Genomic DNA, 27932 nt, shown 5'->3' on the forward strand with positions numbered 1-27932 from the left:
CACAAATTCTTCACACATCTGTTGTGGCTTGTTGCTGGGCAGGTAAACAAATGCACACCGGGGTCAAATAGTTTCACTTTACATGTGTTCATTCGTTTCGTTGCATTAGAAATTTGCAAATATATCTAAAAACATTGGAAATATTGAACTTTTATCAGGTAATTGAAGAAAAAACATGTTGTTTTTGTATCATATTTTAATATCAATGTTTATTATGACATTTTTGTGTCAAACTCAATATAAAAAGTACAGTCAATTATCTCAATATTAGACAATAATATATGTATGTTTACTAGAACTGTGGATTTTAAACGGTTTTTAAAATCATGAACTCTAAACTAGGTAGAATTATAAATGATGTAAATAGATATAGGAAGATGTGGTGTGAGTGCCAATGAGACAACTCTCCATTCAAATAACATTTTAAAAAGTAAACCATTATACAGTAGGTTAAAGTACGGCCTTCAACACAGAGCACATATTTTAAATAACTTGTTCTTAAAATTCACAGTTTTACCTGTATATAATTTTTTTTTTAAACTTGAGCACCCCATGGCCACCACACTGTAAACATATCTGTGTAAATATTTTAAAATCATATATCCCCAAGTGGGATTGCTCCGATAAATAACGGAGGAAATTACATGAAACAGAAGTTACTCCACTTGCTTGTACGCAGGACTCATTCTTCCTCAATCATTCTGATGCCGGTGACGGACACTTGAATAGGGTAAAGACATCACTTTCTTATCAACTACGAAAGCTTGATACTACATTGTATTTAATAACATGTAACTTCTACTTTATGAGATTGTGTATAATCCTGTGAACACTTTGTACAGTACATGACAATCTTCTTAAAGCTATGATAGCCTTATATCTACATTTAAAACTTTCAACTATTTAAAGTACTTACAATTACAACTATTATAGACTATTCTAACATGACATCCTTCAAACACTTTTAGTTACACGCCCAAAACTTGAGAAGCTTCCCTAAGTCATAGAATGATGATGGGAAAATATAAAATATAAGAATTTACTAGAAAATATGTCGGCTTGTGAAACTGAAAATCAATGCTAAAACGTGCTTTAAACCATTTTTTTTTTGTACATGTAACCCATGTAAGTAATTAATCATTTGAATTCATCCAAAACTATCTAATTAAGAAATTGTCAATAGTTTATAAGCATGTCACTAATTCAGTTTGCTCCGTTCTTTTTTAACCAATTTAATAGTGCTTTTAGTTTATTTATATCAATGCGAACAGCAAATATTTGCCCTCATGGATAGCGCTGCATTTATCTAAAAGAATTGCCTAATTTTCTATTAGATTTGAAATAATTCATGGTTTTACTATTGCTAATGCTCAGGGTAAAATATTTGACATAAAGGGCAAACCCGGCTAAAATCATGATATATTCAAGCCCCCATGAATTAATTCTTAATTATATATACAGGCCTGTCATGCCTGTGTTTTAGCTAGATTATTTTCAGATGGCAGTTTTCCTGCCCTTTTCCAAATGACGCCCTGTGCCATTTAATGATTCCCTGTGCAGTGAGCTTTTTACAAGTCCATAATTTTGAGTCATACCCCCTGAAAATAACTGAAGTGAAATTGTGAACTAGATTTATGGTACCTAGTTCTTATCTTCATATTTGAGCATCACATCAGCCAAATCATTTAATAGCTGCCTATTAAGGTTTTCACACATCCTTGTCTTTGAAGGACTCATGGATATATATGTATAGCAAGTAATATACATCCAAAGTATACCTTTCAGAAACAAAGTTGATTAACTAGTTCAGTTTCAGCAGCAAAGTTCATAAACAGGTTGTAGGTATTTCTATGGGCACTAATTACTCCCCTTTTATAGCAGACTTGTTTTTGTACTTTTAGGAATTACAGTTATTGACAAAACTCAGTGAAGACCTTCATGGGACGATCCACAAAAACATACGTCAAAAGGGATGAATTTTAGTCCCCTATTGTTAATTTTCCTTTATTTGGACAGGGATGTTCCTTTGGCACCATCTTACAGTGAACATGTATACATATATCACAACATGTTTGCTCTTCCAATGTCTGTTGTGACATATTGGATTTTACTTTTAAATAAGTCAGCTATACCATGTTTACTGTGTAATGCATTTTCAGATTCATCACTCAACAACTACCTGTTTTCCAATATTTGAGCGGAGGTACACTTATGTTATTATTAGTGAGCAATAGGTAACAGTTTCACTTGTAAATACTCCAATTTTTTTCCCTATGTACATATCCTATAGGTATATATATTTATATGTTATTAATATAATAATAATAATAATATCTTTATTTAGAGAGAGTATTAACTCATTTATATTACAGATGTTTGGAGCCTAAGTTGATATGGTACTTTAAATACAGAAATAAAAGGATTTCTAGGATAACAACAAAATCAACATGGCGTCTCGACATAACGGACATAAAGACAAAGATGATTATGATGATTACGATTACAGTGATTCATTTGTTAGTGATGAGGACGATGAGAGCGTCAAGAAACAATCTCCGCAGACTAGAAAAGTAGCTCAAGGTGAGAAAAAATTTAACACGATAGTATGACATACAAAAATAAATGTACATCATTACATGCATACATAATACCTATTACAAAAATGTATTTAATAAAAAAAAAAACACCAGCATTGATCAAATTTCAATTTCAAACAATGATGAATTTGTGTGTCAATTTTTCTAAATTGTGTCATGAATTTATTCAAAATTCTATCATCAAATAACCATAGATTGAAAAAATGGCTAAATCTGACAGAGTATAACATCTAATTTACAATATTTACATAATTGTTTTTTTCATATTGTAAAACATTTTATAGAATGCTATTTATAAATGTATCTCAACATGGAGAATACATGTACAAAGATTATAAGGCATATATGATTGTCAGCAAATATTAAATGAAGAAATATTAATTATGTACTGCCAACCATACTAATTGGTTAACTTTGGAGTTCTAAGCTTTAAGTTATAGCTATTAATGGGAAAGAATCAGCATACCAATATATATATAGATATATTTATAAATTATTTATGATTTTTAGTCAACAAACATTGGCATTAAGATAATAAGAACAATGTATGTGAAGTTCTAATTTCAGACCAAATTTGGGTGATTAGTATAGACAAGGTTTCTATGAATTATTGATAACAGTCTACAATATACCTTGTGGTCAGTTTGTTACATATATTCTACAGTAATGTTAACAATCTACAACGTTAGCTTATCTGGAAACTGTGTATCATGTCATGATACTGGTCATAAGCATGTTGTGTGAACATAACTGTGAAAATGAATCCCCTCTTTTTTTTGACAGTAACAGCAAGGAAGAAGCCTCCGACCAATCGAGGACACAAAGGAAGAATATCAAGCAGAGCAACAGCTCAGTCACAGGAACCAAAAGTAGACAATGCTGTCCAGAGAATGTTGTCGTCCAAAAACTTACGAATTAACGAATTAAAAAATCAACTTCAAGATTTCCGGTTAAATTTGGATGAAATGAAAGAAGAGAACAAATTGTTAAAGAAAACACAAAAAAGACAAGAAAAGGCATTAGGGAAGTTTGAAAATGAGGAGAGTGATATACCGCAGCTACTGCAAAGACATAACAACGAAGTGAGAACTTTACGGGAACAGTTAAAAAAAACACAGGATAAATATCAACGGACAGACCGATACCTAAGGGATGCCGAGGATGAGCTCGATAAAACTAAAAGTAAACTAAAAAAATTTAAAAATCTAGCTGAAGACAAAAACCTTTTAGAAAGACAGGAGTTACAAAAGAAAGTTCAACAAACTGAAATAGATTTAGAAGAAAAGGATGTCAAAGTTCGGGTAAGAATAATGTGCTATAGTAACATTGTGGCTTGTATTTTTATAAAATATCCTACTCTGCTATGGATCTGATAACCATTGAAAATTTCAAACTCAAAGCTAAATATGTGTATTATTTTTATCTTAATCTGAAAGAAGTTACTCTGATTTATTAATTTTACTTTTATACATGTACATTTAATAATATATATATATTGACTAAAATATTTAGAAAAAAATATAACTACTGTTAGACTATCATGGCTATATCAAATAACAAAATGTCTGGTTCTGTAGGCCACAATTAAAAATATTTTGGTTTGCCCAAACCCTACCCAAAGGTTGAGGCAGTGGGTAGGTAGGTAGGCATTTTCTTTTTTTTCTTCAAAAAGAGAAATTGAAGTATCGGGTGTTTATTAGTCTACATTGCCTATCTGATTAAAAAAAAAATCTTCAAATCAGGACAATAAAAGAATTTGAGTAGGCAGCTTTTTTCTGGGTAGGTAGATTTTGGGCAAACAAACCTATTCTAATTATGGCCTTAGTACCAAAAATTATAAATTACAAAGCTTATAATGAGTTATACATTTGTATGTGATGTTGTCTCCACATTGCTTATAGTATGCTTTAGAATTTTTCTGTAAACACACTGACATGATCAAATCAGTTGTGGAAATTTGCAATCAATTACAAAGGAAAACAGCGATGCTTTTTATGGAAGCAAGTTAAATCTATATTACTATATATATACTGATAATTTAGATGAACAAATGGATTACTATAGATACAAAAATATCCAATAAATGTCTGACAGTGATACCAGATGGGTATAACATTGTGGTACACCGATAATGACTTGAACTTTCTAATTGCTTAATACATGTATAGATTTATAATGGGTGTCATTTGGTGCCAAAACTACAAATATATATATAGCATTAAAGAAAACAATCACATGAACCCTGTTTTATCTTTTGCCATGGATTGTGTATTGCTTTTAAAAATGTTGTGTTGTAATTGCCAAAAAAAATCAGTTGTTAATTTTTTTCTTTATACATTTAAAATTGAGAATGGAAATGGGGAATGTGTCAAAGAGACAACATTTGTATGAATAAGAAAGTTGTCTGCAGTGTGACTTGCTGTCACCGATATTTAAATTTGGATAAAAATTTGCAGAACTTCACAAAAACTTTATCTTTATTGCCTTCAAAGTCTATAAACTACTAAGAAAAGCCAAAAAGAACAACAGGTGAAAACACCTCTTTTTTGGGCAAAGATTTGAAAAATTGAAATTGTAGTTGTACACACATAATTACCTTAAATAAGCCAAAAGCAATCTGATATATATCTTTAAAAGTTAGTCATAATTTAATTATATAAATCATTTTTGATAAATGTATCTTTATCTTTTGCATATACATGTATGCCGATATTGCATATATTTATATACATTTATAGAAATGTTTTAAGGGTAAAATCACTTTAATATGTTGTGCTGGCTTGTTCAATTTTTATGCCCCATTTATGGGCATTATATGCTTTTCGGTCTGTGTGTATGTTTGTTTGTCTGTTCATCCACATGTCCCACTTCAGGTTAAAGTTTTTAGTCAAAGTACATGTGTAGCTTTTGATTTAGTTAAAGTCCAATCAACTTGAAACTTAATGCACATGTTCCCTATGTCTATGATATGATCTTTCAAATTTCAATGCCAAATTGAGTTTTTACCCTAATTTCATGCTAACTGAACATAAAGATAATAATAGTGTGAGTAGGGAATCCATGTATTATGGACACATTCTTGATTTTCCTGCACTTATCATGGAAATCAAATCTCTTATCTCTGAAGATTCATCTTGTATTTAATCAGGTGATTTTCACAGGTATTTTGTGATCAATAAGACAATTGATGATCAATAATTTCTCTTGTCATTAATTTTTTACATTCAATCTCCTATTGTAATACGGAGCGATTTGTTTATATTATTATCACTGTCTAGTACATAAATCATTGAACATGCAATCTATAAAGTCATGGGAATCAAAATTTGTTGGGAATTTAATATATTATCCAGGAAGTTTAGGATGCTGATAGTAAATATTTTTGAAATTATAGTGACATCTTTACTCGAAATATGCTTGTAAGATATGTACAAAGGATTAGAATTTGTCAATGGGCCAATACACAATAGATTTTTAATAACAATCAATAATGACGGTTTTGACCCCTGGAGCATTCAACCCTATTAATCTTTATGGAGTGCCATTAAATAATCCTTTAAAACTATTAAAAACAGGGGTATTATCTGGATAGATCTTTGTTGTGGTTTTAAAAGTCATGTAAATAATGGAAAATTGATGATCGTTTATAAACATTTGAAGTCAATTGACCAATTGCCATCACAAGAGAAAATTATACAGATTTATTAAAACAGACAATGATCCCTTAAAATACCATGTATACAAAATGCAGTTGATATGAAAAACATATCTTTGGAAAATTTTCAACTTTCTAGCTACTGTACATGTAATTTCAGAAGGAAAAATCCTGTTGAATTCATATCAAATATATAGTAATGCAATTTAAAAATGATTGCAATTATAACCCTGTCACATTTTTCGCTATAATTCCATAAATTGTACATATAATTACTTTCTTGTGGAGAGAAAAAGCTGTAAATTTATTTTGCTGTAGTTTTGTTTTAATTTTTTGTCTCATCTGTAATGATAGTCGCGATCGCTGTATGCAAGGTGTAGGGATTATTGTCAAATCAAGAAATTGATGCTTTTTTTTTGCATCGGATATCCAACTTTGGGTCAAATTCTCGCCATCCACCCCCACTAACTTTGCCAAGGGTTAATATGTACATGCACATATATACATATATATAATATACAAGGCAACATTTATAACACTGCAGATAAACCTAAGGATCAGTTCTTGAGAAAAAAAGGCAATTTCTAAAAATAGATGAGGCTTGTAATTTACAAAAGTTTATGGAATGAAACGAAGAAAGTATCTATCAAAAACTTCTAAAGTTCAGAAATTTTTGATAGATACTTTGAATTGTTAGCCATTTTCTTGCTAAATGTTCCAAGTCCAACAGAATGACAGACTAGCACAAGCTTTTTAAAACAAAGGAGGTGGCAATTCTCAGAGCTATATCAAATTGAGTTTTGTCAAAATTAAAATGATAGATTATAAGAATGATGTTTTGAGAGAGAGAAACTTTTTTTTTATTAAATTCATATGCTACAGTGTATGCAAACTGTCTGAGTCCACTTTTATAATTATGATATTTGATTTAAAGATAAATTTGTATGTCGAATGATTTGATGTTTTTTTCTTTATAGGATTTAGAGAAACATATTAATCATTTAAACAAGAATCATCGTCATGAGTTAGGAATAGAAATTGCACGTCACAGAGATTTTCAGAAACAGATGGAAAGTTTGCGGAATGACAACGAAGAATTACAGAATAGATTAAGGGTTTGTTTATAATCTTTTTACAAAATTTGTATCAAGTTTAAGTATATATCTATACTACTAAATACTGTAAACCAACTTATTTTCGCGAGCGATTTATTTTCGCGACTTTCGTGAGTAGAAAATTAACGCGAATATAAATCATCCCGAATATGTAAAACTTATATCTTTCTTTATTAAACTATATCCAGAATTAGAAAATCGCGAAATTAAATAGCCGCGAAATAGTTTACAAAGAGTAAAACGCGAAATAATGTTTCTGCGAAAATAAGTTAGTTTACAGTATATAATAATAATAGGATTTTAAGAATGTACATGGATGAGACAGCAATGAAAAACAACTAACCAAAGGACCTTCAGAGACCTAGCTGTGCTACAGTCTTCCAAAACATTATTTCATAAACCATTAAATACAGGTCATGAAGATAAAACAAACTTCTGGTATACTAAAGTCAGTAAATATCAACACAGGTATCTAGACAAAATATAGAAAAAACAACACTCAAAATCATATAAAAAAAGAGATGTGGTATGATTGCCAATGAGACAACTCTCCACAAGAGACCAAAATGACACAGAAATTAACAACTATACATCAAAATCATGCATTTATTTCCTGTTTAACCAATGTCTTAGCTTCTCACAGATCATAATCATCATTGTTCAGATGAAATGCACCAGGTTGAAATAAGTAACAAAATGTCATTGATATAACCCAATAATATAGTCCTGTAACTTGTTTCTTACAGTTTTTATAGATTTGAAGTTTGTTTATTTATCATTCCAGGAAAAAGTAAAAGCTGTTGAGCTAGCAAATATTTACAGTTTACGGAAAGGTAAAAAATTACCTGCCTCATATAGTGGGACCCCAAACAGAACACCACCTCCAGGACGTAGAAAACGTAACCCATCATTACATGATATAACACCTAGAGAGAAAATGAAAATGTTTGAGGACAAGCGAAAGGAAGAGGAACGTCTTCAAAGAGAGGTAGTTTATTTATTATGTTCTGACCTCTTCAAAGAGAGGTAGTTTATTTATTATGTGCTGACCTCTTCAAAGAGAGGTAGTTTATTTATTATGTTGTGACCTCTTCAAAGAGAGGTAGTTTATTTGTAATGTTCTGAATCTTGTTTATTTACAGTACTAGTGTATAAATCTCTTTACATACATTTGTAAAGGCTATTTGCCTGTTCATCAGGTTTTAATCTTATAGCAGAGTGTATCAGAATATTTTCAAACTTGAATCTTAAACAAAAACCAAAAGAATTCCATGCAGTAACTATTTAAAGCAGCTTTGATAGTATCCTAGGTTCTTAGGGTGTTGGAGACACCTATTGAATTGATCTAGCTCAGTCAAAGCAAACTGCAGAAGTTGTTTGTAGTGGCTCAGTTTCATAACCAATTCTAAATTTAGGTACATTAATCTATCTAGCAGTTTGTCTGTAACTAAACTGTTATGTTGACAAATTGCAAGTTATTACATTTTTTATTTTCTATTTTGCTGTAAAAAGACAATATATATCGTAAATGTAGAAAGTCTTATAAAGTTTGTAAGATATCCTAAATGAACAAATGAGTAATAGGTTATGTATCAATATTTACAGATGTATTGGAAAGTTAAAGAGGTGGGTTGATGAATTGTGTATATGTGTTTCATGGTCAAGGGTGTCTTAAGTTTGTGTTATGGTGTTTCAGGTGTATTCAATGAAAGTTTTGCTTTAGAAGAGCCATATTTTTAAGAGTTATTTAGTTATACTAATATTCATGCAGATTAGTTTCTATAGGAATAAGTATATTCTCACAGTGTTTCACATTATATAAGATGTTTAACGAGTCGTTTTATATGTTGATTCACAGTGCAAATGGTACAATATTGGTGATTTTTGTTTTGTTTTACATTATGTCGAATGTAAAACCAATCCTTTATAAGTTGATTCACAGTACAATGATTGTGTTTTTGTTTTGTTTCACATTATGTCAGATGTTACAACCAATTGTTTTATAAGTTGATTCACAGTACAATGATTGTGTTTTTTGTTTTGTTTCACATCATTGGGAAGGGAGATAATTCACTTACTGTTTCACATTCTGTGTGTGGTGTTGTGTCCCTTGCTTTGTGTATTTTTTTATTTATTGCACAGTTTCAGAGAGGTGATGGACCTAAAATGGCTTTCCAAACAGCAGGCAGTAGTAATAGAAGTATCCATAAAAATAAAGAGTCTAAAAAACAGCCAAACCTTACCTATCGATCATCTCAAAATAACAGCTTTGATAAAGACAGAGAATATGATAGCAAACAATCTGACCTGAACTCCTCCTATAATAAGGGACATAGTGGGACCAATTATAGTTCTGACCCACACGACTATAGTACTACACAAGAGGTACTCACTTTGTTTGATGTTGTGTTCACCTATTCCACACACCTTTGTTTAGTTCTGTTAAGTTTTCACCAAATGTTAAGTTGTGCATGATGTGTTGTATTGAAAGTTTCCCTTTGTGTTGAAGCATCAGGGTTGGAAATACAAAAAATATCTTTATTAGTAAAATTAATATAGATACATAAATTTTCATGCTATCATTTACAAAATTTGTTTGACCTTTTCAGTTCCATTTGAGAATAAGAAAAGTCAGTTCAGTTTGTTTTATATGTAGATTTATGCATGAACCTATTTCCTTATGGCAATTTCTTTATTGATTTGCATGAACAAAATTGCATGTGTCAGTTTTGTATTATTATTACATTTTTTTGGTAATTTAAAATTGCTGGAATCATATATATTTCTGATTTCATTGGGTTTTTAGGGAGAGGAGGCAATGAGTTTTGGCCATTAATAGTAATTATGTTTTCACTTGCAGATAATAATTTTTTTTTAAATTTTTCACCAAAATATTTTAATTCTATATTTACTAGCCTAACAGAAATTCTGAGCAAGGTGTTTTTTCTAAACCCCTGATGTTTGGGAGTAAACAGAAAGGACAGATAGATCAGGTAGTTCCTGGAGTGCTGTGCAGAGTTTCGTCCCCTGTCTTCTATGTTTTGATGTCTTAAATAAGAGTATTTTATGTTACAGTGCTAAAAAATCTGTGTGCATTTTGATTCAAGCCTTAAAACAAATCATAGTTTTTGTGTTATCTTGATTAAATACAACTTTTGATCTACCACAAAACTTTTATTATGTTCTAAAATACAGTATCAGGGGAGATAATATGTTTCAGGCAGTGGCAATGAAAATTGGATTTCATAAATAAAAATAGATTGATTCCATAAAATTAAGATTTTTTATAAGTTCAGGTGTTTGCTTATAGCTGGAAAAATTACTCATCCAAGAATGTTATGTATTAATAAATCACAAGAACTTTAGTACAAGATTATTATTTACTGGTCATTTTATAATTTTAACAAAATCAGATTTTACAGATAGTCTTCAACTTGTTCTCAAAATATAATATCTATCAACTAAGACCCATTTAAGGCATTTAAAATGATATATTTTTTTCTTGAAATATTCAAAATCAGACCAAACTATCTCTATAAGTAAGTTATAAGGAATGGTCATTTTTAATTTGCATTTAAAAATAAAAGTAGTTGCACATTATGTTGTTGAAATTTCATTCTATGGTTGTTTTTCATAATCATATGTGCTTTATAGATAAACAGAAATTCTGATGAAGGAATTTTCTCGAAGCCAATGTTGAGCAACCGTAGACTGAATAACCCCTATCAGCTTTCATACGAAAAGGTAGCATTGGTTTAGAATAGTAAATAAAAGACAAAAGTTTTCTAATCAAACATTTATTATAAATTTGTAAAATAAATTCTGTAACATTGAAGAATAATTTATTACAATTCTTTTAATATCAGCATTTATACACCAAATGCTAATCTTTTGTCAACTGTTTTACTAGTGTTGTCGATTAATTTAAATTAAAAGCTTAAGGTTACAGTTTTTTTAAAGTTTTTATAGAAAAATAATTGCAATACATTCAATGGGGTTATAATCATAAATAATTTGACTTGACACTATGCAATGAATGTAAAAATAAGAGATAAGGATAAAATATAATGACGATACATTCCATTTTCTGCAGAAAAAGGAGAAGATTTCTGATCAATCATCAGTATTTTCCAAACCTCCCTTATACAGAAGGGGAGATAACTCCAGCAGTTACCCTGACAAGGTATTCCTCCAGAATCACAGATTTGATTGGATGACTCTGTACACTGTGCTATACATAATGAATGTTATAACATGTTTAACACTTTCAGGACTTCTCTTGTCGTGTGACACATCTATACATAATGAATGTTATAACATGTATTACACTTTCAGGATTTCCCGTGTGACACATAAACTAATGAGAATCTTTTTTGCAGCATTTGTATACAGTTAATTTTTAAGAAAAAGTTTTAACCTCAAAGTTTGCATGCAAACGCTTGCATTTTTAAAAGTCTGATTTGCCATATTCTTAGCACTGCATGATAAGTTATAGAAAATCCCCTGTATGTTTTAGAATCCCTGCATGTTCCTTAATAATCTAACAGTGATTTATGAAAAACAACTACCATGTCCTATTGAGCAATATATTAACATCTTTTTAAAAAAATGGATCTTTATATTTACCATTAATACAAAATTGACCTTATGACTTTAATTCAACACAACTATCAATAGAAAAAAGAAGACAAGGAACCAATAAATATGATAAAAAAATCTAAGCTGTACTTCATCATTTCATTGGCAGAAAAAACACAGGACCGTCCGTCAGAAAGAAAAAATCAGTGCCAATCCGACCTTCCTAACAGAAAGCAATGAGTACAGTCCCTCTCAACCAAACTCTGATAGGCAACCTAAGGTATCACAGCTGTGTTCTATAGTCTACCTGTCACTAATCAGTAGTTATAGTTCTTGCATGATTCTCTCCCTTGTTCTGCTTTGATATAGTAACAAGTTGCCTTATCAGTTCTTGTTTTATTTGTTTGTTTTTTTGTCTAATTTTCCTGACTTTGATATGTAACCTTCTGCTGTTTGAATCTATACATGTACATATAGCAATATATCTATAATGTAGCTTTTTAACATTTATAATGCAAAATATACCAAGCTGTCTATTGCTTTCTGTCTCTCTGTGTTCAAAGTTACAAAGGTGAGACAGTCAGTTGTATCGTTAGCCCCAGAAAGTGTATCCATTTGTAGATGTGATTAGATTTGTCAGACATATATATAAGACATATATACTCATAGATACTTAATTTGCAGTAATTAGTAGTACAGTATCTAGTCACTGTACTAAGTGTATCTGTATTAACAGTTCTATAGTGTATACTTGTATACTATATATAGTAGCTTTATTCCTATGTACATGCACTGTATCTGCTATCACTATAACAACTTAGATTATGTCAGTATTATAGGTTTCATATCAGAATAAAGTCAAGAAGCATATAACATCTTTCAGCTTTATGCCACACATCTGTTCCTGAAGGAGCATAAATAATTAATCCAAATGTCTTGTGTGCAAATAATTGTGAATATAATAATCATATATATAGTAATACTGAATTAGATATTTAGCTTTATTTTGCATTTTATGAAATGAATACATAAGATTTGGTGTATATTATAATGGTCAGCTCTTCGAAATTAACTGTGTAAATCTTGGAGTATTTTTTATTCATAACACAGAGAGATAAGATTTCCCTTCACAATTATAAATGTCACTGGAAGAAAATTTCACTTTAGATCATATCCTTCTCACTGATGAATAATTGATTGTACTGTATAAATAGTTAGGGTGTTTACTCAGCTTTGTTAAACATTCAGGTGATACAGGGTTGTATACAGAGCTGTACCATGGACGAATATATGGTTAAATATTGTTTATTTTGTTGAGAAATCATTCTAATCTTGTAAAATTAGTGAATTTAGCTGTTGTTTTAATACTGCTGAAACTGCATGTAATTTGTATTTAAACACTTAGCTTTTTGTTCTATAGCATTTGCAATTTTAAATTTATATTTCAAAATAAGAAATGTTTATACTACCCATTTGATCAATATGACAATTCTCTTATTTATATTTGAAACTTCTTTTTTTCAGCAACAAGAAAGACATAAGAGAGACAGAGAGGAGCAGCTAAGACAAAGAGCTGAGGAGGACGACCGAAGGAGACAGAGGGAGAGGGACGATCAGGAAATGAGGGAATTAGAACAATTAGAACAGGAGAGAAGGCAGAGGGAGTCACGGGATAGGGAGGAACAGAGGAAACGGGACCAGGAAGCAGAGGAATGGATGAAGAAAATGGAGGGTGAGAAAAGGCAAAGGGAGTCGGAGGAACATAGAGTGAGAGAAGAACAGCAGAGAAAGGAGAGGGAAGAAAGAGAAAGACGAGATAAAGAAAGACATGAACAGGAAAGAAGAGCAAGAGACGAAAAGGATAGAATGGAAATGGATGTTCAGCTGGCGGAGGAGCGAATGAAGAAAGATGAATTACTGAAGAAGTTACGATTGATTGATGAAGGACAGAATAAACCGGAGGAAAAGAAAACAACAGGAGGAGGAAGTGAATTGTTTTTTGTTACCTCCAATAAACAGAGACGTGACAGCGATGCCGGGTCTGCCACGTCAAGTAAGAAAAGTAGTTATTCCTTTACTAAACCTGTTGAAAATATGCATCATGGTAAACCAGCAAGAGATGATGTCACAGTTCCTTACATCGAACGTCAGAAAAAACAGCAACCTTCACCTCCTGTCGGTGGCTATCAGCCATCATTTGGCATGAGTAGTGGGATAACTGGAGGGGGTAAAAAGACTAAAAAATCTACTGGTCAGGTGATCTTTGATGATTATGACAAAGATGACAAGGCTAAGAAACCACCAATAAACAAAAAAGGGGACTTAATGTCAGAACTGTTTGGAAATCAGGCGAGTAAACCAACAAAATCCACTGACTTAGATAGTAGTGAGGATGTTTTCAAACCACCTGTAAGGAACACAAAAACAACAGCAACTAAAACATCAGGCTTTCCCTGGGAGGATGATAATAAAAAATCAACTACAACAAATTCACTAAGGGGTGAACGAGCATCGTCATTGTTTGGAGGTGGGGGCAGTGGTATTCTAGACGATAATGACTCATCTGTGTTTGATTCATCAAAAATGTTGCCGAAGAGAGGCAGGCAACCAAACACAACATTTCAGGCAAAGCCAGCTGTTTCTGCAATAGACCATTCCCATTTTGATGATGATATTGAAGAAGTTATGTTGTAGTGTTTAGGTTCTCATTGAAATAGAAAAATTCAGGGAAATATTATAGCTAGAGTGCTTATGCAAGTTTGAAATTGTTCCTTTGAAATTCACACAGATTTCTTGAGAGTATGATGTACCTTTCAGACAATTCAGACTTGTCATGCACAAGGAAACAGAAAAAACACAGTCATTTGACAGTGTCCTAAAATGATGAACAGATTGCATGACTTGCAACAAGAATGAGCAAGCCACGATTTACCAGAGAAAGGCCAAATTGTGGAAATGATTATGTGTGATTTCATAAACTAGATTTATGTGTGGTAATATTTCTGACAGCATAAATTTGATTTCAGTAGAAAGTAAGAAAGTTACAAGAAAATAGTCATGTCAATTAAAACTTATTACATCCTGAAAATGTAGGTACACATTTCGATTTCGAGTACATACATTTTTTTTGTACATGTATACATTTTGTAGCTAATTTTAACCTAACATATTGGAGGAATCAGAGGGTAACAAAAATGCACAATCAAAACATGCACACAGTAGATATGTTAATCAAATAAACACCACTTTGGCAATGTTTTTACCAATTAGCAATTTGATTTTCAATGTCAATAGGTCAGATATTCAACTAAATGAATAGGTAACTGAAATCAAATCAGAAACATTCTTTTTTCAAAAATTAATTATATAAGCTATGTTGGAAATTTCTAAAATTTGCCTTACTTTTATTTGTCTTGGGTCTTGAATTGGTTTGAGGGGGGAAAATCATGAAGTTTTAAATTTGCTGTTTCAGTCAACTCTACAAGCAATGGGACTTTTAAAGTTAAAAAAATACATAGTACATAGTGAGATGGAATGATTTTCCTCTAGGTGTATTTGTGTGTAGCAATCATCGGACTTATAATTGTTCTTGCTTATATCATGCATATCTTGTACATGTTCTTTCATTAGAACAGAAGAAAAAACAATGGCTCTTTCTGCAAAAGCAATGCCATAATCAATAATGTCATAAATAAAGTAAATTATTAGAAGAAACTTGACAAAGTACTGGCATCATTCTTAGTTTTGAGAAAATAAACTATTTTTATAAGTTATAGCTGATAATGGTACCAGCACAAAAAGGGGAAGACATTTATAGTAGCTTTAGATGAATAGAGTAGAAAAATCAAATATAGCAGTGACTGTAATTGTGCCAATTATAAAAGTGATAGTCATATAATTATCTACAGTAATAGTTATAGAATGAGTGTATGTATGTTTGCATGTACATGGAATAATGCCTGAGTTTGTTGATAAGTTATAATTAGACAAGTATAGTTAGTCTTGTCTTTCAACTAAATGTTCATCTATAAACAAGTAAAAAATCTAACCTGAAATGAGAAACTCTTAAACACTTATTCAATGTATAGGAATGAAAATCCTAGATTTTGGAGCTCCCATTTAAGGATTTCAGCAAAAGATGGATTTTTAACGGATGAAAAGCTCAAATTCTCTGAACAAAATGGCATTGTATTACTGTGCGTTATGCATTTTATAGGATCAAAAACATTCTACTTAAAAATACATGTAATAATTTTTACTATATAATTTAAATAAAGTTGTAGCTTTTGATAAACATTTAGTGGTGCTACCGTTTTGAATTATTTGAAGCTTGCTTCTTTGTGAAGATTATCTGCATGAAAAAGTGCTATAGAATAAAATTGCAGCAAGTTTGTAATGAACAATTATTTATTTATTTACTCTTGTTAATTTATGTTTGTTTATTTTGTTGTGTACATGTTTTGTCTGTATAGATTGAAATTAGTGAGTTATCTCCCCTTCCTGAAAGACAAATTTTTAAATCATGAAACTGATAAAATTCCTTGATCTTACTTATAAATTCTAACATCAACCTGAGTTTCCAATTTATCATATGGTTAACTAAATTTAGATTTATTAGTACAATGTAACAAACAAGAATATATTTATCCTAAGGGGAGATAATTACACATTAAAAATTCACATACAATTAGGATCTGTAAATTATCTGTATGTATGGAGTCTGTTTAAATCATCATATTACGTACTGCATGACTACTGATATTCTTAATTGACAGTTTTTGACAAAAAAATCATCTGTTACAAAAATTGATTCTTCATAAAAGACTAGTTCATTGCAGTTCATGAAGGCAAAGACTGGAATGACTTATTGATTTTCCTGTCAAAAGAAAATTCTATTTTAAATATTGATTTATAATCTGAAGTGAATAATAACAACTGTTTTTACACTGTTATAAGTTTTATTATGTTTACAGTCAAACGATAAATCCGTTTTATAGTCTGTATGGATAATTTACAGTACCTAAATGTGACAGTAACTTTCTTTCATGTGTACACATAGTTTTTAAGTGAATGACATGTTTTATTTATGTAAATATGTAACGTCTGTGATATAGAAAGGATTCCGTCCTGGTTTGTCTCTGCCATATTGTCATGACATTAATCGATGTTTACTATTTGTTCTGTTTTAATTATTTATATTTATGATTATCTTGAGAAAACTTTTAACTGTTTATTTTTTGTATGTTACGTCCAGAACAAATCTTAATTGCAATAATATCTCACACTCACAGAGGGTTAGATCTGTATGTATCAAATTGATTCAGTACTCTCATTTCATTGTCTGAAGTAAAAATTTGTTTTTAATTGTTACAACTTTTATGTGTTTTAAATCACCATGTCTCTTACATGAAATTGTGTTTATAACAGTTAATATTTTATGAGACTTAATTTTCTTCAGATTTTAATGACAAAAATATTACTTTTATTTCTCAAAAGCATAATTAATGACCCATGTTATCACATTTAAATATAATTTCCTTGAATGATAAAGGGAAATTTTGAGGCATTAAAAGGAACTGAATTCACATTTATTTCTGTATTTAACTAACACAATTCAGCATCAAAAACGAAATTATTATGACGATTTATGACCATTATCACAAAAATGTATATACAAAATTTTGAATTGCATTTATGTGTGCCTCATTATGCACATGTGGAGGGTAAATACACTTTTAATATACTTTAATAGATATTTTGTAATCCTTGCAAATGATAGTATGCTTTAAAAAACATTTAGAAAACTTCTATAGTCAATTGTCACTTGTGTGTTTTAAGCTCAATCTGAAGTATCTGATGATGCCCTACAAATGAGGAGGTTAAACATGCTGTCTCTATATCCATTAGATTAACATGATTTTGAAAGAATTGAAGAATCAAATTTTTACAAACAAAATAAAAAATAAATATATATTGAGATTGAAGACTATAAGTGCCATTGCCTGTTATCAATCTGTTGAAAAAAATTGAAAATTTACAAGATATGTGTTTCATTTGTGTTTCGATCTTAAAGTAATTTAAAATTTTTCATGATAGTCCATTTTATGAAGAAAATACAAATATTTCTTACATTAATTACCAAACTATTTTATTCAAAAAACTTTTTAGTGTGACTAATTATGTTAAATGGTTCTAAGAAAATATGAAATCGCAAAAACAATGGATTATCAGATGACATTGAAGTACTTCTTACATGTCTTACTCGACCTCTGATTGGGGAGGGCTGTAACTTTAAAATACTTAAAAAGCCATATTTTACCAATATTTAATATGAATAAATCAGATTGAATGTTAACGAGATTAAGTGACATTTTTGTCCAAGTCTAGTTCTATTGAGACACAATCAACCTCAAACATATCAAGATATTTTATTATGATGTTTTATATATTTGTACATGTTTTATATGTGTATGTGAGTAGCCTCATTACACATTACATGTTTTATATGTGTATGTGAGTAGTATCATTACACAATCTACAAACGACCAACATTATCATTGTCTAACATCATAACGATAATCATGACATTCTAAAGATATATAATAAAACAACAAATTATTTTATTCAGTGTTTCTCTTTTTGACTTGATTGCCAAAAGCCAGAGCAGGTGTATGTAGCTTGCAATTTACTACACACATTAATAATTTGGTTGTCCTTGCTTCAATCTGAAATATATATATATATATATATATATGTGTAGGACTCTAAAGTGCGATGGGGACGTTAAAGTCCGATGGTCACGCTAAAGTGTGATGGTCTGCAAAAGTATAGACGTAATAAATGTACAATGAATTATGACGTGAACAGTCGTTTATACAAACGAAAAATGAACAAGCCGAAAGATAAAAGTTAAAAATACAAAAAAATGTATTTGATTTTAAATAACTTTAAACGAAATGTCCATGACTTTCTTAAGTTAAACCTAACCGTGCTTTGTTGGCTGAAGTATCGACCATTTTCCTTCGTTATTTAGTAGATTCATGCGTAAATCATAAATTGTCCACTAAAACATTATTTTGTACAGTGTAGATAAATATAACATGTAGTGATGCCTTTGTGTTGAAGGTCGTATCTTGACTTATAATCGTTTACTTTTATAAATTATTAATGCAGTTGGATGAAAAGTTGTCTCATTGGCACTTAACAACATCTACCTATATCTAGTTGTACTCATTACGAAGAAGAAAACTATGCGAATATTGCATATATGCAAGCAAGCAAACTAAAGTCTTACTCTTCAAGCATTAGGAAATTAGCTCTAATCCCTCAAACCTTACTATATTAGTTCATTGCACTTAAGCGTGATATACAATCGTACTTTCGTAAACAAAACAACCATTGCACTTTAGCATCGCGTCGTGATACACCATCTTACTTTAGTGTAGACCATCGTACTTTAGCGTGACCATCGCACTTTAGCATCGCGCCGTGATACACCATCTTACTTTAGCGTAGACCATCGTACTTTAGCGTGACCATCGCACTTTAGAGTACCATCGCACTTTAGAGTACCATCGCACTTTAGAGTCCTACATATATAGGGTACCTAGTTTGTGTTATCTTTCACACCTACAGTTTCCCTTCAAACATATGCACCTCCTATTTTAGACAGTTTGTAACATTTTTATTGTTGAATCAATGTTATTGAGGGTACTGAATTTGTCATCTGCAATTTCAACAAGTTAGAGTAAACATTGATCTCCATAGAGTCAGGATAGGGCTGTTATCTGTATAATTATAGAAAAAAAGATGTGGTATGATTGCCAATGAGACAACTCTTCACAAGAGCTCAAGTGAAACATAAATTAACAACTATATAATAGGTCATTGTATGGCCTTCAACAATAAGCAAAGTATGTTATTTTAATCTTGGCTCAGCACGTTGGTCTAGAACAAAGCAGCATTCATATTTATATCAAATTAACATTCTAAATATGCATTTAATTTGATATGGAGGTTAAATATCCATCCATAATTATCATGACTTGTACTTAGTTATATCTGACATTCTGGCTTCAGTACTATAATGGTAAACATATAAATATTAAACCATTCTTATATAGTATGAAGACTACCATATTCATACATTTTATGGACTTTTGATAAAGATAAAAGAAAACTTCTGAAAAACATTCAAAACACTGGATGGATACATTACCATATATGGGTTGGACAAACTACAGGTATGATAATAATCATTACAGAAAAAGCAATGGGACTACAAAATAGTGTCATAAACAACAAGAACAAACATAGCTTGTTGCTCGGTGTGAAGGCCGTACCTTGACCTGTAATGGTTTACTTTTTAAATTGTTACTTGGATGGAGAGTTGTCTCATTGGCACTCACACCACATCTTCCTATATCTAATAACCGTAATAAACCATACTAGAGAACGCTTACAAGTTCTAATCACAAGCTCAAAGTGCTTCACCATCTAATATGATATCCTGCTATCACACTCATGAGGATGGCAAACTAGTTTTCAGACAGCAATATCATGAAACAAACAGGATTTGTAGAGCTATTCCTATCTAACTTGATAATAGAAAAAAATAAGGAGATGTGGTATGATTGCCAATGAGACAACTATCCACCAAAGTTTAAAAGAAGAGAATGTAAGGAATTATAGGCAACTGGACTGCTTCAACAACAAGAAAAACTTATGCCCTATGGTTGGCTATATAGGTCTGAGGACAAAATAATTATAAAACAATTCAATTGAGAAGACTAACAGCATTATTTAAAATCAAATATGACAACCTGAACCAACAACAACCACTGCCTACAGGCTTCTGACTTGGCACAGGCAAATAAAGCATGTTCATTCTGTAATGAGTGGAACATTTGTGAAGCAATTCAACAGAATAAATAATGTCAAAGTATCAGCTAACAGCAAGAAGGTACTGTTGGTTTTCCTTTTTGCATGGTTTCAAAGTCATCATTTTTGGGGCCCTTTATAGCTTGCTGTTTGTTGTGAACCACAGCTCTGTGTTGAAGACCGTAATTTTACCTATAATAGTTTACTTGTACCAATTGTGACTTGTATGGAGAGTTGATGCATTGAGACTTGTAGCACATCTTCTTATATCTAATCGATAGATCTTAAAAGTGCTCACATTTAAAATTATTCTGTTTAGTTTGATGAGAAAAGTTGGACCAAAATGTGTGTTGTTCTCACCTGCACCTTCAACAATAGACACTTTTCTGTAAAATCATAAAAGGGGAATTATTCTTTTTAGAGTAAAGTGACAATTTCAGTCTTATTGACATATTTGTAGAAATTATCCTGCTGATAATTTTTGCTTTTAAAGGTTTCTTTTTAACTATTATATGAAAAAGTAAAATCACAAAAATACTGAACTCTGAGGAATATTCAAAACAGAAATGGACAACTGTCATATTCCTGACTTGACACAGGCATTTTCAAACGTAGAAAGCCTGGTTTTATAGCGTGAAACCTCTCACTTGTATGACAGTCAAATCAAATTCAATTATATTTACAACAATGCCTGAACTGAACAGACATAATAGGTAAAATAATCACAATATGGGTACAACAGTCATCACCGTGTCACAATCTCAAACAAACAGAAATCATTAAGGTGCAATCACTCTTAGGCCAGGTGAAGGAAAATAACATGACAAAAAAAATGAAAAATACAAAAGCCTCAAACAAAACTTGTTTAAACCCACTACCTATTTGTGCTGTCCCAAGACAGGAGACTTTGTTAGTCTTGTATGATTTATAATTTGAGTTTCATTTATATGTTTTGTAGTATGACATCTATAATCACTTAACTAGTACAAATGTACATAATTGTGTTTAGGGGCCAGGTGAAGAAATTTTCAAATTATTAAGAAATATAGATTCTTACACTGCAACAAGTGTATTACGATATTTCTCCAATTGAGACGGTTAAATTTTATTATTTAAAGCGTGAGGCTTGCCGAGCCCTTTAAATAATAAAATTTAACTGTTGAGAGTGGAGAAATAACGTAATACACGAGTTAAAGTGTCGGAATCTGTTTCTCTAATGCTTTTTATCGTTCTTTTTCAAAGATTTTCAGAAAACTGTGCTCTTTATATGCAACGTCATCAGACAAGGTCGCCTTTTTTCATGACGTCACATTAGGAAAATTGAAAACAAAACAAAACATTTTGACATCATAATCAAATTTCGACTAATCATTTTCCGAGAACAGATTTTTCACTAGTGAGGAGAAATATTTTTCTCACACCGGTCAGGAAATGTGAAAATAGCACAAAAATTAGAGAAACTAAGGTTTCAACTCCCTCAGGCAAAGTTGACTCTAGATGAATTTGGCTATTTATTTTTGGTATTTTTGACACATACCTAGCTCTTCAACGGTTCCGGCACTTATGCATCTTTTGATTTCAAATGTTTGGCTTTGAGCGTTCCTGATGAAGGTAAATCCATCAAAGAGCTTTGGACGCAAGAAATTATTAAAGTGTTGTTTTCAATATTTTATGACTCTGGGTGTTGGATTATCTCAAATATTGAAGACCCTTTGATGGCTTACAGCTGTTTTCTGCTCTTTGGTAGGGTTGCTGTCTCTTGACACATTCCCCATTTCCATTCTCAATTTTAAGTCTTTAAAACACTTCATAGAAAATCATACAGTGATATGATCTCCATCATAAAATAGGAAGTGTAAGCAAATTTGTCTCATTGACACCTGATGTGTTACTCATAGCTAGTACTAAATCAGTGATACCTCATTGAGATGCACCAAATTTTTTTTTAAACTTGGTTCTCCTCTTTAGAGGTTGAAATTTTCAGATGAAGGTATGTATATGTAAAGCAAAATTATATCCGGGTGAAATTTGATCCGGAGGAAAAAATGTCACAGTAATTGTTGTTATTTTTTTATCCGGAGGAAAATATTTCCCTGGGATATTTCTTCCTTTGCCGTGAAATTCTATCTGGGTGGTTAACTTATTGAATAGTCATCAGAAAAAACTTATCCTTTACAAATACTATGAAATAATAAAAGTGTATTTGAATTAAACCTATTTTGTAAATTTTTTTTATTTTAATGGGAATTATTTCACAAATAATCATTGAAAACATTTCCTGAAAAAATTTAAGTAAATATCATTCTTTTAAAAGAAAATTATCATTAAACATAAGAAAGAAAACCAGAAATAATTTCAAAGATCATAATTGTGAAAAAATATCATGATTAAATAAGGTAAGTGAAATACATGTAAAAGTGAGTTGTTTTCAGATCTCAGTACAAATATAAATTAAAACGTAAAGGTAGAAATATAGTCGCATTACAACTGTTAACAGTAATGGAAGAATTTGATTATGATAATATGTTTAACTATATAAATAGTCTGGGATAAAGATGTTGTTGTTGATTATATGGAATTCAGATAAATTATAGCATAACAATATATTGGCACAAAAGCAATTTAAACAGCTGGATAGTATTTACCTGTGAAATAATATCTGTCTTATTAAAAACTTATGTAAGTCATCTTGTCATATAAATGAATATATAAAAAATAAGATTCAAAGAAAAATTTCACTATGAAATAGATTCATGAATATATTATATTGAATATCTTTAAAAATATAAATTGCTCATAATTACCTCCCTTTGATAAATTATGCAAATTTGTTCTACCTTTGTAAAACATTTTATAATTAAAGTCAGGTATATATTGATTGCGAGTAACTTACATACTAGTTATTGGGAGTATATTTCACAAGGTTCTGTGAAATATGAAACGGCAAATATATACCGGTACATACTATCCGCATAACACAGATAGATTTTCACTCCTCCGGAAAAATTCTACCTGTGAAATACCATGCCTGGAAAAAAATTACCGTGATAAATTATCCTCAGGATAAAATATCACAGAGGAAGAAATAAACCGTTACATATACAGTCTTGGCCAAACTGTTTTTCTGATTGAAAACAAAATTTTACTTTTTTTCCTATATTTGCAACTAAAAAATCTAAATTAGGTCATTAGGAAAATGAAACAGAAAATGTTTATCATATTTGAAAGCATTTATATATAAATAACAATTCTACCTAACTAGTCAATAACAAACAAGTATCTTTTAGAATTCAAACTTTGTCAATTATTGAGCATGCATTGTTTCTATAAATATACATTGGCAGGTACAGAGCTTAATTTCCAGTCAAATATCAGTTAATAAATACACAAATATATATGCATATCATAATAGAACACAAACTGATTGAGTAACAACATATTATTCAAACAGTTAACAATTGATTACATGTTTTGTTCTTCATTGTTTAAAAGAAAGGTATAAGGGAGACAACCAATCTGTACATTTGATAACATTGTTAAAAATGTCAAAACCAAAATTCTATCTCAAATTTTTAAACTAAAACATATGGGCAAGAAAATAACATGTGTTATTATTCTCTCTACAACAGAAATCTCAAATTGATATGTAACGTTTAGCTAGTTTTGTCTTGACATTTCCATTTTAGAAATCTTTTTCAGTAAACTAAAGGTATTCCTCCTGTCTCTGACTAGAATAAATCTTATAATTTACACTATATTTTTCTGAAATCTTTGACCATGGTATTTCTTCTCACTACAGTCAATGGCACATGGATTCTTTGAACACCAGTCTTGTGGCACTAAAACATCATTCTATAAACATTTTTATTCTGTATATGACAGAATTACAAATTAACACCCAACATCCAATACCTAATCCTCCTATAAAAAAATAGCAATATAATACATCAGAGAAGTTGTTAATGTACATATAATACAAGTTTAAATGCTTTTATTTCGTTTACTAGCTTGAAATGCCAGTCAGTATTGCTATCAAAATGTATGTATAGCTGTTTAAATGTACATTTGTACCTAAAATAGTGTTACGTATATCACGTTTACTACATGGTTCTTTTATGTGATACCGTCATGAGCATCTTTGTCCTTTGGTCACTGGCAATTACATTTCTATATTTTAATATCTAACTTCATAAGTGTGTCCCTGTATGTGGTGTCTGTCTTGATTGAAGATTTTGGTTGTTGTTCTGTGGTTTGCATGTTGTGTCGACTATGATATTATTATTGTGATGAATATTCTTGTCTTGCATGTATTTTTTCTGTATTTTAAGTAGTGTTGTCATTTTAGCGATATTTTTCAACATTTTCATTTAAAGTGAGGGCTAGCCATAAGCCAGGTTCAACCCATCAATTCTTCTTAACCAGGTTCAACCCATCAATACTTCTTAACCAGGTTCAACCCATCAATTCTTCTTAACCAGGTTCATCCAACCATTTTTTCTTCCTATACCAAGTCAGGAATCTGGCAGTTAATTCAAATATTTTGTTTCTATGTATGCTTGAGTTTGTTTTTGTTGCACCTGAGTGGTTCTGTTGTTCCCCCTTACAGTTGATGTGTTTTCCTCGGTTTTAGTTTATAACACAGATTTGTTTTCTCTCAATTGATTTATGACTTTTAAACACTTTTAAGTCCAATCCAATCTTCACAGAATATTTCCAATTAATTATGGTAATTCATTAGCCATGTAAATATCTATGATTGTCTCTAAATATTTTTTAGTGAACTATACTTTTATGACAATTCCTTTTGATCAAAAGAAAAATGTGCCTAATGTCATGAATATACCTGTTAGATATTTACTATTTTCAACCTTTTGAGTTCTTGAAAATACATGAAACACTAGTATGAAAAGCTACTATTTTTGCTAGTATAATTTAATTTTTTAATGTACCTAAAATGTATGTTGAAAAAGCTACTATTTTTGCTATTAACTACAAAATTTTGAGTACGAATTTACCTGAAACACCTGTGGGAAATGCTACTATTTTCTGTAATGGATAAAACCATTCTGGTTGGAATTGTAATAATGGTTCTTGTCTGTAGGATATCATTAATGAAATCATTACTAATGCCTGAAACAAAACAATGGTGTTAAATTTTTTGGTAATAAAAAGAATTTATGTTGCTTTTTTACCAGCTTCAATCTGGAGTGGATATTCCATGCAATGTCTCTATTCAAACTTCTCTTTAGTTTTTATTTGTTTTAGCTGCAGACATAACATACAATTTACATCTTCTTTATAATTCATTAAAAGTTGTTTGCTCAATTATAATCTTTTCAATTTATAGACTCAGATTCTCTCAATGTTTTAACAGATATTCTGTAATGATGAAATTTCCTGTACTTATAGACTATCATAGGCACATCCAAAAATACTTACATGTAAAACATAGATGCCAATTTGTACAGCAAAACCAACCATAGTACATTTGTTGTTTCTATCTGAGGCTGAAATTACACAAAATATAAATCAGTTGTTATTTTTACTGATAAACCAACCATATGACTTAATGTATAATATATACTTTGACCTATAATGCTTTACTTCTAAAAGTTGTGACTTGGATGGAGAGTTACCTCATTGGCATTCATATCATACCACACATTCTTATATTTATATAGCACATTTGTTGTTTCTATCTACCTGTCTACAGTTGAAATTACACAAAATATACAAATACAAATATTTTATTGGCACAAACACAATTACAATAATTGGCAATGGCCCATACAACTGGTATACAAATAGTAATGATGCAGCAATTAAACAGTTGTTGTGTGTGCTGATTTATAACATACCATTCCCCATTGATAAATTAAGAAATTATAAACAATAAAGAAACTAAGATTTCAACTCCATCAGGCAAAACCAAGACCTCTATAATTATGGTTGGTAACATAGATAAGTTGTAAAATATATCTTAACATTATGGTAATAAATTTGAAGCTTCTCAACACTTTTTGTTAAGCTGTAAAATTATAATTTACTTTGTTGTTTAACTTGAGTTAATAATTTATCAATTCTCCTCTGTATCTTAGCATGTCTGGCAAACTCATCTGCCATCTGTACACCATTCTGTTCTGTCTTCAGATCTTTAATCTGTGATCTTATGTTCAGTTCTGAATCACAAACAGGGTATATCTGCTTACTCAGCTGAAACATAAAATAACATTTTTTTTCATTTCTGTATGAATCTAACCAAATTTCTATAGGCGAGTTAAAGCGTGCAATTGAGTGTACAGTATCTAAAGCAATGTAGGTGCGCATTTATTTTTAAAGCTTAGAAGCTTTTAAGTCTGGTGCAAAACCACATATGTATTGCTAAATCAAACATGTTTTTATCTATATATACAAAAAATGAAAAAAAAATATGTTTTTTCTTGCAATAATCGTAAATATGTTAGTTTTAATTTGTTTCCCTAGCATGTGGCTTCTTGTAATCTTCAACATATTGAAGTTAAGAAGTATTATGTAGATGTAGATGTACACCTTCTGGCTCTGCACTGCAGGAACGGAAAAAAATGCCCATAAAAATCCAAAAAAATATTTTATCTTTCTGAAACACAATGTGCATTTAACTTCTATATATCTAGTTGATACCAGGCCTTAACCTTTCCAACTAAATAGGTTAGACTGTTCTCTATAGTAGTTTTAGAGTCAGTTTTACATTTTTTTTTTTTGTCCATTTGTTAAGATAAACCTACTAAGGCGAAGGCATTTGTATACATAAAAAAGAAGGAAAATTGCATGCAATATGGATTGATTCATACTTGTTTTGAAATTATTTGGGTAAAATTCGACAAAATATTGAAGAAAATCACCAAAATTAGAACTAGTATAAGCAAAAACATTTTTTTAGAGTTTAGTTCAACGTCAAGTGTAAACTTGCTTTTGATACTTGATATGTTTTACTGTAAAGCGCTTTCAAGATGATTAAATGATTTTTACAGAATACTAAGACTTTGTCGAGATTGTAGATTGTTCGTTATAGAATCACTGAAGTCCAAACTAAAAGTTTTGATTACAACATACAGCCTGCTTCCTAAA

At 30.6% G+C, this 27932-nt stretch overlaps 2 protein-coding genes across 3 annotated transcripts in view; one reads left to right on the forward strand and one right to left on the reverse strand.

The window, feature by feature from the left end:
- Positions 1 to 6: 6 nt before the first annotated feature.
- The window catches only part of LOC134688182 (uncharacterized), a 76049-nt gene continuing 48123 nt past the window's right edge, over positions 7 to 27932 (forward strand). The window contains exons 1-9 of the mRNA XM_063548652.1: positions 7 to 158; positions 2373 to 2580; positions 3381 to 3898; positions 7230 to 7367; positions 8152 to 8355; positions 9510 to 9752; positions 12115 to 12225; positions 13470 to 14638; positions 15854 to 15872. Coding sequence (XP_063404722.1) covers positions 2448 to 2580; positions 3381 to 3898; positions 7230 to 7367; positions 8152 to 8355; positions 9510 to 9752; positions 12115 to 12225; positions 13470 to 14638; positions 15854 to 15872 — 2535 coding nt within the window. The 5' untranslated portion in view covers positions 7 to 158; positions 2373 to 2447. The remainder of the gene's footprint in view (positions 159 to 2372; positions 2581 to 3380; positions 3899 to 7229; positions 7368 to 8151; positions 8356 to 9509; positions 9753 to 12114; positions 12226 to 13469; positions 14639 to 15853; positions 15873 to 27932) is intronic.
- Positions 24037 to 27769, reverse strand: LOC134688577 (guided entry of tail-anchored proteins factor 1-like). Of its 2 annotated transcripts, none has more exons than XM_063549387.1 (5): positions 27707 to 27760; positions 26873 to 27038; positions 26265 to 26332; positions 25841 to 25955; positions 24037 to 24746 (listed from the first exon to the last, which is right to left on the reverse strand). In XM_063549387.1, exons 1-5 carry the CDS (start codon positions 27734 to 27736, stop codon positions 24673 to 24675), a joined length of 453 nt encoding a protein of 150 aa, XP_063405457.1. In that variant the 5' UTR covers positions 27737 to 27760; the 3' UTR covers positions 24037 to 24672. The 2 variants fall into 2 exon arrangements, with proteins under 2 accessions (XP_063405457.1, XP_063405456.1); XM_063549386.1 differs by having other exon boundaries at positions 24041 to 24746; positions 27656 to 27769.

The sequence above is a fragment of the Mytilus trossulus genome, chromosome 10 (genome assembly GCF_036588685.1).
Source record: "Mytilus trossulus isolate FHL-02 chromosome 10, PNRI_Mtr1.1.1.hap1, whole genome shotgun sequence".
NCBI lineage: Eukaryota > Metazoa > Mollusca > Bivalvia > Mytilida > Mytilidae > Mytilus > Mytilus trossulus.

Excerpts from the sequence above, each read along its gene's own strand:
- LOC134688577 (XM_063549386.1), bottom strand. The coding sequence starts at position 27,736 with ATGTTTTTGCTTATACTAGTTCTAATTTTGGTGATTTTCTTCAATATT. Across the intron at positions 26,333-26,872 it reads AACTCAAGTTAAACAACAAA|CCTCAGATAGAAACAACAAA; the intron begins GTAAATTATAAT and ends GTGTAATTTCAG. Across the intron at positions 25,956-26,264 it reads TTGGCATCTATGTTTTACAT|GCATTAGTAATGATTTCATT; the intron begins GTAAGTATTTTT and ends GTTTTGTTTCAG.